Consider the following 13,234-nt stretch of genomic DNA (forward strand, 5'->3'; position numbering starts at 1 on the left):
CTCTCACTGCTGAGGGCCTGGGTTCAATGCCTGGTCAGGGAACTAAGATCCCACAAGACAAAAAAAAAAAAAAAAAGAATAAGACAGTTCTTAGATCACGTCCTTAATCACCTCAAGCAGACTGTCGTCTATGAGAAGCTATAGAATTAGCACATCTTCTGAAATTTCCAATGAGTCAGGATTTTCATAAAAGAGTATTACTCATGATCGACATACCTTGTTTTACAATAACATGAATTTAAAATCTGAACCCCTAACAAAAATTTCAGAATGAACCCCTTTACTTTTCATAAAGGACACAATAGATCGAGTTCTGCAAAACTCACTCCGAAAGATCAGGCCTGCTAAGACAGAATTTATCCCTGTGCTTCCACGCAAATGCACAGAAGACTTCTCATTTATTGATTGATTCATTCACTTATTAAGTATCATAAAATTAAAACCATTCTTTAATCCCGCTACCCAGAGACATTCACTGTTGGCCTTAGCTATTCACAAAAAAGTCATCACAGTATCATGTGCGTTATAAATTACTCAGGCTTCTCAACTTCCTCCTTTATTTCAGGAAAGTATCTAAAGCTTTATGCTGCTACACAGAACCCGCCAACGTAGGCTTCTAAAAGAATGTCTTGCATTTCTGAAAACAATGCTTTATACGTTAAAAAATGTTGGGCAGTTTTCTACACTATCCCTTTAGTGTTTCATTCTCTGTCATGTGCAAAGGGATTAGAAAATGTGTTTTTCTGATTTAAATTAAGTTTGAGAACTATGGGGATAACTGTCAACAAATGGGCACCATATATTCTTTATTAAAAACCTGAATATCCTCTTGGGTAAGTTTTCTATTTTGAAAGCTATCTCAGACTTCATTCAGTAGACCTAAGAGTCCGAAAGTTTAAAAAGTAATTGTTTAAAAGGAGAGCAAGACCATTTAAGTAATTTTTATTAGGCCTACATTAAGATGCTCAATTCCCCAGTGTAATAAAAATAAGAATGAAAAATGAGTTCATCTATCACAAGTATATACCCTAGATTTTTGTTTAGATCCCATCTAGGTGTGTATATGTAGTAATTAGGAATATACAAGATGGTTTATTTCAAGGTGACAATAATAATAAAGTTCAAATTTACTTGTTTTATTCCCTTTTCTTTCTCCTCATTCCATGTAAGGGAACCTTACTCTTTTCAATGGAAAGAAGAAATGTCCCTAGAACAAATAACGAGTGGAGAGGAAAGAGATGGTTGGGATCACCAAAAATCTTTGTCAAACTTTGACAAATGTATTACTAGAAAAATGAATGTTGATATGTTGACTTACTTCCCAGCTGGAGGAGAAAGTAATCCCATCTCTTTATGTCATGCTTACTTCTTAGCCTGTTGTTTATTTATTATGATTATAATTAGTGTAAAAATGCTTTATTTAAAATGAATTTAACTATGCCTTGGAAGAATTTTGTAATACAATATTAAAAATTTGTAATTTGTAATTACAAATACTTGTAATTAATACATGTTAATTTAGCCAATAGAGAGAAATACAGTGAGTGTTTTTAGTTTTATGCTTATGATATAAAAGTATAGTGATTCGATTTTATGATATCCCTCCCCTAAATGGTCCATATATTCCTAATATTGTCACTCAGTAGCATTTTAAAGAACCAAACACCCTTTTAAAATTCCACTCATTTCATTCATTCATTCATTCAACAGATTTTTAATAAGGATCTTCCATGTGCTGTACACTCATCTGGGTCCTGGAAAGACACAAGAGAAGAGAGGGAAATATTTGTCTTCATGGAATTTATATTCCAGATTTGAAAAAAGTTTCTGCTCTATGCATTCAATTCAATAAACGTTTATTGAATGCCTATGGTATTTTCCTACCTCCTATGACTATAAGTAGTTGAGGAGATAAAATACTTTAGTAGCTTAAATATCATCTTTCTATAACATCCCTCAATCCTAAATTAATTGCACCTTCATCTGTATTCCTGTGATACTTCATATGCACCTGTATCATAGCAAAGATCATACTGCCTTATACTTTTGTGTTTGCTTGTCTGTCTTCCCCGCAGTGGTCTCCATGAAGATCAGGACCCTGTTTTGTTTCTGTCTTATCCCCATGAAGAGCACAGTACCTGGCAGAGTCAATGACTAGACTTGAAGAGGATTAAATATATAGTTTTTGCCCTCAGAAAGCTTTTATTTCAATGGGGAAGGGAAAGGGGAAATAGGATTACTCATTCCTTAAGAGAAGTGAAGTCCTATAGGTGATGGGCTATGTTTTATGTACATTTTCATGTTCAAGGCTCCCCAATAGATTAACAGAGAGAGAGAGGATTTATTTAACATGCTAAGTGAGGAATGTTAGTTATCAACTTCATAAAAGAAAAAAAAAATTATTTTCCTAGGTAATTAAATAAAAATTTAAGGGAATCATAATGTTTATATATGACAGCCCACAGTTTTATATAAGCTAAACAAGCCCAAGCATGAAGCAGTCACATCCACAGATAGATAAGCATTTTCTCAACCCTAGGCAAAAAAAAAACAACTTAGAATTCCCTCCATGATCTGAGTTTCCACACATTTGAATGTTTGGTGAAAATCAGACCAAGTGTCTAATTGGAGGATCATCCGGGAAACAAGGATCAGATACCCTGCCCTGAAGAACTGAACTTCCACAGAGAATCCCTATTCGTCATACCCCCTTATCTGTTCCCAGTGTCGTCACACCCCCCCTTATTTGTTCCCAGTGCACATGAATCAATGTCCCTACACTTTGCCTCAAACAGGCAACATCTTCCGGTGGTAGTTGTTTGATCGAAGTCACCTACGTTCTTAATCCACATGGTGTCTTCTCCTCTTTAGATTCATCTGCTCAGGCAGGAACCATATCATCAAGTAGCATGTGAGCTATGTGCCTGCCTTTTTTTTTTTTTTTTTTTTAATTAATTAATTAATTTATGGCTGTGTTGCGTCTTCGTTTCTGTGCGAGGGCTTTCTCTAGTTGCGGCAAGGGGGGGCCACTCTTCATCGCGGTGCGCGGGCCTCTCACTATCGCGACCTCTCTTGTTGCGGAGCACAGGCTCCAGACACGCAGGCTCAGTAGTTGTGGCGCACGGGCTTAGTTGCTCCGCGGCATGTGGGATCTTCCCAGACCAGGTCTCGAACCCGTGTCCCCTGCATTGGCAGGCAGACTCTCAACCACTGCGCCACCAGGGAAGCCCCTGTGCCTGCCTTTTTTGCATTGCATATAACATGTAACATATTCTTGACACACTCTGCTTCTGGGCCTCTTTTCTTGAATGAATCAGAAGGAGCATGAACGAGTGAGTAACAAATAGAATTAGGTAAACAGAATCTCACTTACCTGTAAAATGGAAACAATACCTGTTTACCGGTTATCACTCAGTAAATGGTGGTGGCCTGTGACTCCGAAGAACGTCATGGCTACTGAGAAACTGCTCTTCTGATGGTCACAAATGCCACCATCGTCTCACAAACAAAATAAGAATTTTATATGAGGAAGAAATAGGCAGACTTGGGCTATTCAACAATAAGAAGGCCAAGGTCATGCCCTCACTTCCCTTGGCGTATCTGTTTAACATCTTCTCCACCTTATCACACTGCCATTACTCTCAGAAAGACTCCCTTGGGGGCACATAGGAAATATTTGCTGGTGTGTTCTGAGTGAAAATATGGAATGCCTTAAGTACCTTTCACATAAGCTGACCATTTCTAGATTTAAATAAGAGGTTGAATAGATTTAAGGGCGTTTTCTGAATTGTCACGTTAGTTGCAAAACAATACTTTCTTTTATTTTTTTCAGTTTTTATTTTATATTGGAGTATGGTTGATCAACAATGTTATGTTAGTTTCAGGTGTACAGCAAAGTGATTCAGTTATGCATATACGTGTATCTATTTTTTTTTCAAATTCTTTTCCTATTTATGTTATTACAGGATATTGAGCAGAGTTCCCTGTGCTATACAGTAGGTCCTTGTTGGTTATCTGTTTCAAATATAGCAGTGTGTACATGTCAATCCCGAACAATGCCTTCAACAGAGAATGGGATCTTATTGGAGAGAGGAGCTAAAGAAGTCATTAGATATTTTAAATATGGTTTTGAGTCATTGTAGAAACAGCCTGAGGTCAGGCTCTAAATTATTATCACTGTTCGTATTGCTACAGGGGCATAACAAGATAACCTGTCTCAAGAAAACTGAGTCTGCAGGGCCTAGTTATTTGCTTCTTTTGGAAAGCTATATCATTTACCTCCGTGGTGGTTCTGACCTATAATTATCACCTTCTTTGTTATGGTACTTAAGGACTCCAACTGATTTGCCCATCCTCCTGGTGGTGATTTGACTGGTGATGAAGTGTTTACTTACATTCCTTCACTGAAAAGAGCTTTCTCACCACACTGAGGCACAGGTAGCAGTGACTGATAGCAAAGTACCACTGCACATTCTTTCCCAAAGATTAGGTAATGAGCAGGTGTGATCATGATTCCAGCATGAAACAACTTGAAAGACAGCCTCCTATTCAAAAACATTAAGAACTATAACAACCATCTTCTGAAGGCATCTTGGTCCCTCTCTAAATGATGGCAATCGTAGAGCAATTAAAACAAAGTTCTGTGACATTTAACATGACAGATAAGATGTTTTTGTTTGCTACTATTAGCATTCTTTTTCTTCATAGCGGGACAAAATCAAATTATAAAAATAGATATGTACATATATACATGTATGTATATAAAATCTCTCTATGTAGATCATTCTTTGCATAAAGAGTTTAAACTTTGAGTCAGTAGTAAACGCACGCATGTGTTATGACGTCCTTTTAAGAACAGTCATTCTGGAAAAAGTATTTCAAAAGAAATGTAAAAATGAAATAAAAAATGATTCCCAAGCTTTTTAGGCTACAACTGTTCATTCTGATGCGTGCCTTCAGCCTCGTGATGTTGCCAAATATGCCAATAACAAGTGAAACCTATGTCAGGTGCTATTCCTAAAAACTTCTGGAGTTTTGAGGGGGAAAAAAAAAAAGCTTTAAAATATCTATTCATCTTTATTTTTAAAATTGTAATTGCTAGGAATTCTTAGCTACCAAAATATTGATGTAACGTAATTACATTTTTAATCAATGAATTTTGATCATGATAAAGTTTCTTACCATGTTTGATCTGTTCCCTTTGGTTCAAAACTGGTTAGTTTGTTTCCTCATGGGTGTGTATTTTCTCCTCTTAGAAAGCTGTCGACCTTTCTGTCTGAGTGGCGTAAAAAGAAAGGTCTCTTTGGAAAGCAAGAGACGTGCTTTGCAAGCTACGAAATCACTAGATTTCATTCCAATATTGATTTGCAACCGAAATGCACTCTTGACGGTTGTCTTTTGATGCAGACCTCTGATGCCTGAGGAATGCAGGGCCGCGGTCCAGCCTGCCCAGACCCTGACCTCGGAGTGCTCCCGGCTCTGTCGGAACGGCTACTGCGCGCCCACAGGAAAGTGCTGCTGCAGTCCCGGATGGGAAGGGGACTGGTGCAGAGTCGGTTAGTGTTCCTTCTGCTTGGGGGGGATGGGGCCTGCAAGAACTTGACGTTAGTTACTTCTTCTAGATGACCTCGTGTTCCAAACTGTAGCCGTTTACAGTAGTAATGCACGGTCTGTTTCTGAACTTGCACCTGAAATCGTTGCCATTTTCCTACTGGAAACAGTTCACGTATGTAAGTTCATCATAAACATAATCGAGTTCTTTCACAAAGTCACACGTGAAAACAGCCCAACTAGATCATCCCTGTGGACTCTCAGTCCTGGGTTTGAGCTTTCACACCAGCCAATGACCTGGTGCTTGCAAAGCCCCTTTCCGAGTGCCAGCATTTACCAGACACTCCGTAAAGGCCCTCCCTAAATTTGCTGCTTGCTTTCTTGCTGCAGCGTGCTAAAAACAGGGGTTTTCAGTGGGTGTTTTTATAGAAAAGGGGAAAATGCAGTTATCTAGAGGCATATAATGAGATTTTTCCATTCTTTTTGCCACTGCCTTGTTGGACCATCAGGTGGTGTGCAGCTGCTCAGAGAGCAAATGAGATTCAGTCCAAGGTTATTCTATCCTTTAACTTGCGACTTCCGCAGATACACGCAATCGCATTTAAATTCTACTTGGTGTGAAGTAAGACAATTAGATTAATTTAGATACCTAGAGTTTAAGATGTGTATATTGAAAGTACATTTTTCAACAACCAGCATATACATATTACTTGCAGAAGATTTTGGTCTCTGCTATTTCAAATATTAAAGTATCTCTTGCCAGAGAAAATTCAAGTCCCATATTAATATTTAACAGTATCTTTAATTCATAAATGCCTTCTTTCTTTATTCTAAACATGTATTTGTTTCAAAAAACTATAACCATACCTCGTTTACCTCATATATTGTCAAAATAAAGTAGACATTTAAAGTCACAGAGACAGTATCCATTTGAAGCTTAAATTGCTTCAGCACTAATAACATTGCGTGATTGACTGATATCATGGTTACATATCTAGGAAAAAGCCATCATAACTGAAACTCAGCAGAGATTAAGTAATTACATTATTTTTAAAAAATGCTTATATTCTATTGACCCATTCTGTCTCCTTTTTCATCAGTTGGCCAAAAAATGAGAAGCAGTGTTTAAATGCAATAATATTCTAATTCCTGATGATGTATCTTCCCTCTGCTTCCTTCTATGCTTGACAATATCTATTCTCTCTGCTTTTACGTGGTGTGCATTCTGTCTTATTCCTTACTTGTATTTTGCCTAACCTTTTAAGTCACCTCAAGTCATCAGATAACAAATATTTATTGAGTGCCTGCTAGTAACAGTATGTTAAACTGAGGGTAAACATAATTTTGAATATAGGCGGCTTAATACATACTACAATAGATATTGATAATGATATATGATATAAATGAAAGTTTATAAGCAGGGATCCCCAACCCCCGGACCACAGACTGGTACCGGTACCGGTCTGTGGCCTGTTAGGAACCGGGCCACACAGCAGGAGGTGAGCGGCAGGTGAGCGAGGGATGCTTCATCTGTATTTACAGCCGCTCCCCATCAATCGCCATCACCACCTGAGCTCCGCCTCCTGTCAGATCAGCAGCGGTATTAGATTCTCATAGGAGCGTGAACCCTACTGTGAACTGCCCATGCGAGGGATCTAGGTTGTGCTTATGAGAATCTACTGCCCGATGATCTGAGGTGGAGCTGAGGCGGTGATGCTAGAGCTGGGGAGGGGCTGCAAATACAGATCATCATTAGCAGAGAGGTGTGACTGCACAGAGACCATAATAAATCAACTGCTTGCAGACTCATACCAAAACCCTATCAGTGAGTGGCAAGTGAAAACAAGCCCAGGGCTCCCACTGATTCAGCATTATGGTGAGTTGTATAATTATTTCATTATATATTATAATGTAATAATAATAGAAACAAAGTGCACAATAAATGTAAGGCACTTGAATCATCCCGAAACCATCCCCCCACCCCGGTCCACGGAAAAACTGTCTTCCACGAAACTGGTCCCTGGTGCCAAAAAGGTTGGGGACCGCTGTCATACAGTACTTTAGTCTTTCCACTAAATCAACTAAATACTTTGAATATATAAGAGAAACCAGAACCATTTTATTAAAGTAATATATTTGTGGTATTTTTGACCCAAGTACGAACTTTATTCGTATACTCACATAGTTTGCTCATCTCCCACAAATTTAAAAAGACTATTTCGGTCTATTTTCTCCCTGTTCTTTCTCTCCCGTGTATCAGCCACAGACCCCTGGATTTTGATTAACGCCCTGGAGAAGGTTATAATAACTCTGTCCCCTAAAATTATAAGGACACGTATTCAAGGAACTTGATTCTGTCTACAGTGGCCGCACACCTCAGATTCATCCTACCAGTAAGAGACAATTAAGTTATAGACCCAATTTTATGTCTCCATCTCATTTTAGCAATAAATCTTTACATTCCCTACCTATATTATAGTGGTAAACATTCTTTTCTGAAGCAATCCTGCTCTGTAGAGCAGCCCTGTAAAGGATTGCTCAGAACGTCTTTCGCTGGGCAACTGCACTGACCCCAAGAAGGGGCTTCAAGGTGTAATCAGAAAGGGGCATATGCACTACACCCCCTGGGAACAAGGAAAGGGAGGAATCCAAGGGAATCCACGTGGTGGATCCTCCTTCCAGCCAAAATCAAAAACGGACCGTTTCTTTTTTTTTTTTTTTAACTCTAGTGTGTGTTTCTGTTTTAATTAATTAATTTACTTACTTATTTTTGGCCGCGTTGGATCTTCGCTGCTGCAGGCGGGCCCTCTCCAGCTGCGGCAAGCGGGGGTCACTCCCTGCCGCGGCGCACGGGCCTCCCATCGCGGTGGCCTCTCCCGTTGCAGAGCACAGGCTCCAGGCACGCAGGCCTCTGCAGTTGTGGCACGTGGGCTTAGCAGCTGTGGCTCGCGGGCTCCAGAGTGCAGGCTCAGCAGCTGTGGCGCACGGGCCCAGCTGCTCCGCGGCACGTGGGATCCTCCCGGACCAGGGCTCGAACTCGTGTCCCCTGCCTTGGCAGGCGGATTCTCAACCACTGCGCCACCAGGGAAGCCCAAACAACTGACCATTTCTTGCTGTTACATTGACGATGTTCCAGCCACTGGGCCTTTCTCTCTGGCCGCGCCCTTCCCACTGTGAGGTCCGACCCCAGAGGGATGGAAACAGAGCGGTACTTGGCAGGCCCTGTGTTGGAGATGCCCTAGGGAAGCAGAGGTTTTAAAGAACTGAAATCCTCGTTTGACACAAAGTCAGTTCTGCAAGGGATTGGAATTGTTTCCCATCATCTGGATGATCCGCTTCTCTCGAAATGTCTCCCACTGTCTGTTGCGTTCTGGCCCCCAAATAACTCGAAGTCTGAAAGCCTTGTTTCTTTGTACTTATTAACTTTGGGATCATTCTGGGACTGGCTTCCTCCTCCTCTCCCTCCGTTCCCTTACTCGTCAGATGTTCATTGGCCTCATACTCAGTGCTGTTTCCGACTTACAGAATGGAGTGTGATTGTATTGCTCTTTTTTTTTCTCCCAGCGAAATGTGAGCCGGCGTGTCGCCACGGCGGTGTCTGTGTTAGACCCAACAAGTGCCTCTGTAAAAAGGGATATCTTGGTCCTCAGTGTGAACAAGTGGACGGAAACCTCCGCAGAGTGACCAGGGCAGGTATTCTTGATCAGATCATTGACATGACATCTTATTTGCTGGATCTAACGAGTTACATTGTATAGTTTCTGGGACTGTTTGACTATTCCTTTCCAATGGGCATTTATTTTTTATCCTGTCATTAAAAAGAACGACTGTTATCCTGCTACACACTCCTGTGACTTCATTTTCTTTGATTAATTTAAAAGTCATTTCCAGAAATGTGCAGACCCTGTGTGTGTATATAGGCACGTTTGTTCACATATGCACGTACGCACACACACTCACAACCCCCGTGAGTGTGGTTGCGTAACAGATGGGTTTTTTAAAGTGTATATTTCCTTGTGTGGAGTAATTTCCCCAGAAATTCCATTGTAAATTGATAACAGAATTTTTATGTCACCAGAAGAGATTATTTGCCTTCCCAGGAATTTTCTGTCTGTAATCACTAAAGTCAACTTCAACGGAGTTTTAAAGCATTACTGTGCAATCTGATGGATTGAATTTTAAAAGGCCATATTTTTATATTAAAGGACTATAATATGAGAGAATGTTTCAGAGCTCCCTGATGAATTTCCAAGTGGGCAACTTGATATAAAATTGTAATCTTCATTTTTATCAGTGTATCCAATTGCAGAATGTTAACGCACTTACCTTTTTATTGGCAGAGAAATCTGGTTACTCTAGCTTAATTTCAAGATGGTTTTCAAATTAAATCATAATGGCAAAGTCTAAAACCAATCTTCCTAAAAGGTCTGCTTTTATTGTATAGTTTATTTAACAATAGGCACTGGGTTTGTGTTACATATTTATATTTTTTATTTTATTTTTATAATATAGACATCACCTAGATGAAACACCTTTACCCTGTCCTGTAAAATACTAAAGTTACATTTTTCACCAACTTAATTGGAAAGAAGGGGAGTGAGAAAGCAAACAGTCTTTAATGTGCTGAGGATCTAATCTAGCAGTGTATCCTTGTGCCAACATGTAATCATTACCGACGGATGAAAAAGCAAGAAAACAGCCACTCCTTATAAAATTCCAGCATTAAACCTTTGTAAAGTGCTTTTCACCATAGCAAGACTGTCAGAGTATATGTGATGGGAACGTTGCAGGTTTCACCCTGAATCGCCTCACTGGAAAAGAGTTCACTCGTTTTTAACAAATCTTGCCTGTGTAAGCTGTCACTTGTACAAATTTTTAATATGATCATTCTTGCCAAATATGACTTTCAATGTATACGTTCCTTCGGAACTCAGTGAAAATCCTCTCTGGTTCATTTATGAATAAATTTCCTGTAAATGTTCTGTTCGGGTTTTTCAAGAAATGCCACGTTCTAAGTTAAACTGCAAGAAGTCTGGTACACGTTTTTCCTCATGGTTTTTGAGGCCATCCTGCCACGTTTGGATTATAACGAAATTATCAGGCCTCTTTGCCCCACTGAACAAACGTCGACTCATGACATGTGGGCACCTACTATAGGTTGCCCTTCTCTAAACATCTGTTCCTCCAGAATCTAAATTGTAGAGCAGGACAGATTATACAGCACAGACTGACTTCCCAAACCTGCTCCTTACCTTTACGAAAAGGAGCCTCGATTTCAAAAATAAACAAAATCTTGTAACTAATATTTGTCTATTGTTTTCAAGCGAGAGATTTGCAAATAAAGCACAGTGAGAAACCACAACATAGAAAGGTTGGTTAAGTACTCTGCTCTTGTCTCCCATATATGATTACTTAAGTTTCAAGTGACCTCATGCCCAGTGGAGATGGGTTGACAAATCTTGGTGCAGTGCTTAGGGAACAATAGCCTGCATTAAAAAGTGCATGCATAATTTTGCACAATTTAGATTTCAATTGACGGTCTATTCAAAGAAGTCTCAGGATTAAATGAGCATGGAGACCAAATTGCCCTCTTACCCCAGAAAAGGGGTGGTCCCTTCTAGTCACACGAACACTTCATTGGCCCAACGGTGTGACAAATCTTGCAGTGAACCCTGTACTAGCCCACATCTGTAGGTTAATAGCAGTCTTTTGTCCTCTTTGCTTTCTCTTCATAGCCCTTTTACTGAATTCCATCACAGAAAGTTTTACAGTTAAAAAAAAAATGTCCTGACAACCATTTTTGTAAGTGGACCTTAACCATCTCATCGTCCCTTATTCAACGTGGGTGACATTCACAAAACGTGAACTTCTTGTGAGGGAGCCAGTTGTCTAAATCTGTCAAATTGTGCAGTTTTATTACACATTCTCCTGTACATAGTTTCACCGAAAACAATAAGGATACTGCTATATATTCAGCCAAATCTGAAAACGCCCAGCATTTCTTCTTACATCTTTAATCTTTCCATGTTTTCCAAAAGAATCTTTCCAAAAGAAATGGTGTTCTATTGCCATTTGTTCTCCTATTTAAAAATATCTAGATTAAATTCATCAGACCCAGCTTTTTTTTATACAGCCCTTTCACAAGTGAAAGAGTTTCAAATGACTTAGAAAAACATATGTACCCCAGGTATCATTGCCTTTTCTATTGTGAGTCATTAGAATAACAGATCAAAATCTTCTAAAAAGAAAATCGCAAGATCCAGGGATATTAAACCCCAGCAAAGACAGTCATTGGAGTCATTTCTCTCTGTTCTTAGGAGAGAAGTAACTAGCAATGGCTAATTAATAGCTACCTTTTTAAAACTCAGTGGTCATTTCAAAAAATCTTTTGACCTTTCCTTTCAAGTAGATTTTTAAAATATGTAACTGGAGAATGATCTTAAATAATTCATGATGAGAGGCAAGTAAGAATTGGTTAAAAAGTATGAGCTAGGGGAAAATGATTGTTTCATCACACGAATGGTAACATCTACTTGGTTCAAAAAACACATAATCAAAATGGAAGAAAATGTCCTTGGTATGGATACAAATGTGTGAGATAAAGATAAAATAAAGAAACAGAAAAATGTAGATTATTACCCCTTTTTCCATTCTAGAGCTTAAGCTTTGGGTATCAATTTAATGTGAAATGCTGTTACGGTAGTTTTAAAGAGTTGGGAAAAAACTTTCTGCCACTGCTTCTGCCAAACTCTTGCTCTGGTTAATAGAACTTCGTTTTCTTGCTAGTTATTTAAGGCAATGAGAAGATAACTGAATTGGCACATCATTAAAGTGGAAAGAAGGGAAGATTTAAGACACTTGAGTGATGATAAAAAGTGCTTCCATTCGTACTTTTCTTCTTGGAATTTCCTTTCAATGTGGCTATTGTAAAATATATCTTTTATTTTATCACAAAGAACACTCAGAAGTTTTCTCAGGTTAACAGACTATCTCATAAAGAAAGAGCAAAGAAACCTACCTACACATGCAACATATACATGCAACCTAAATAGAAAACCATTCTCTTTTTCATTTACATACTTCAGAGCAGGCACTTCTTCTCTATTTCTTTCTTTGAAAATAATTACATGATAATGTACTAATAATGTTTAACATTTTTGTGATGTTGTTTTTATCTTCAAATCATAAACTATACAAGAACCCTACTAGGTTTAGGACTTAAGGTTAGATGCTACATCTAGGGACTTTTAAAGAACACATTTATTTAAACTTTTATTAGTCTAACTTTTTTAGCTTGGAAACATAAAAGAGAAACCAAACCTAAATTTTTAAGAGGAAACTAAGGTGTATCATAGGCATTTGTAGTTGGCTGATCAATAAATTAGAGTTTCTGGGTGTCTCTATAGAACGTCACCTGAGATATCTATCTTTCTTTTTCTGTTTCTCTGTCTTTTTGCCTCCCCACCCCCATGTAGCCCTCTTCCTCTTAACTTCTCTCTTCTCTATTTCTATTGGTTCTGACGAAACAGACATGTCTTCAGTACACCCATAATAAAGATACCCTGGGGCAGGTTGCTATTGATTTTGCTGGTTATGATCTTTTCTTTATTATTTTCCTGAAAACACCTTCTCCTAGTACCACATTTGCTCAGATGCTATATCATAAAGAACAGTAGACAAATAT

At 38.8% G+C, this 13,234-nt stretch overlaps 1 protein-coding gene across 3 annotated transcripts in view; it reads left to right on the top strand.

The window, feature by feature from the left end:
* The window catches only part of HHIP (hedgehog interacting protein), a 91,895-nt gene extending 79,259 nt beyond the window's left edge, over positions 1-12,636 (top strand). For 2 of the 3 annotated variants that reach the window (XM_068542556.1, XM_068542558.1), the window contains exons 12-13: positions 5,407-5,555; positions 9,115-9,867. In XM_068542556.1, coding sequence (XP_068398657.1) covers positions 5,407-5,555; positions 9,115-9,308 — 343 coding nt within the window. In that variant the 3' untranslated portion in view covers positions 9,309-9,867. Of the gene's footprint in view, positions 1-5,406; positions 5,556-9,114; positions 9,868-10,062 lie in introns of those variants that run through there. The other variant, XM_068542557.1, reaches the window with a different exon arrangement.
* Positions 12,637-13,234: the final 598 nt, after the last annotated feature.

This window comes from Eschrichtius robustus, chromosome 4 (genome assembly GCF_028021215.1).
Source record: "Eschrichtius robustus isolate mEscRob2 chromosome 4, mEscRob2.pri, whole genome shotgun sequence".
Classification (NCBI taxonomy): Eukaryota; Metazoa; Chordata; class Mammalia; order Artiodactyla; family Eschrichtiidae; genus Eschrichtius; species Eschrichtius robustus.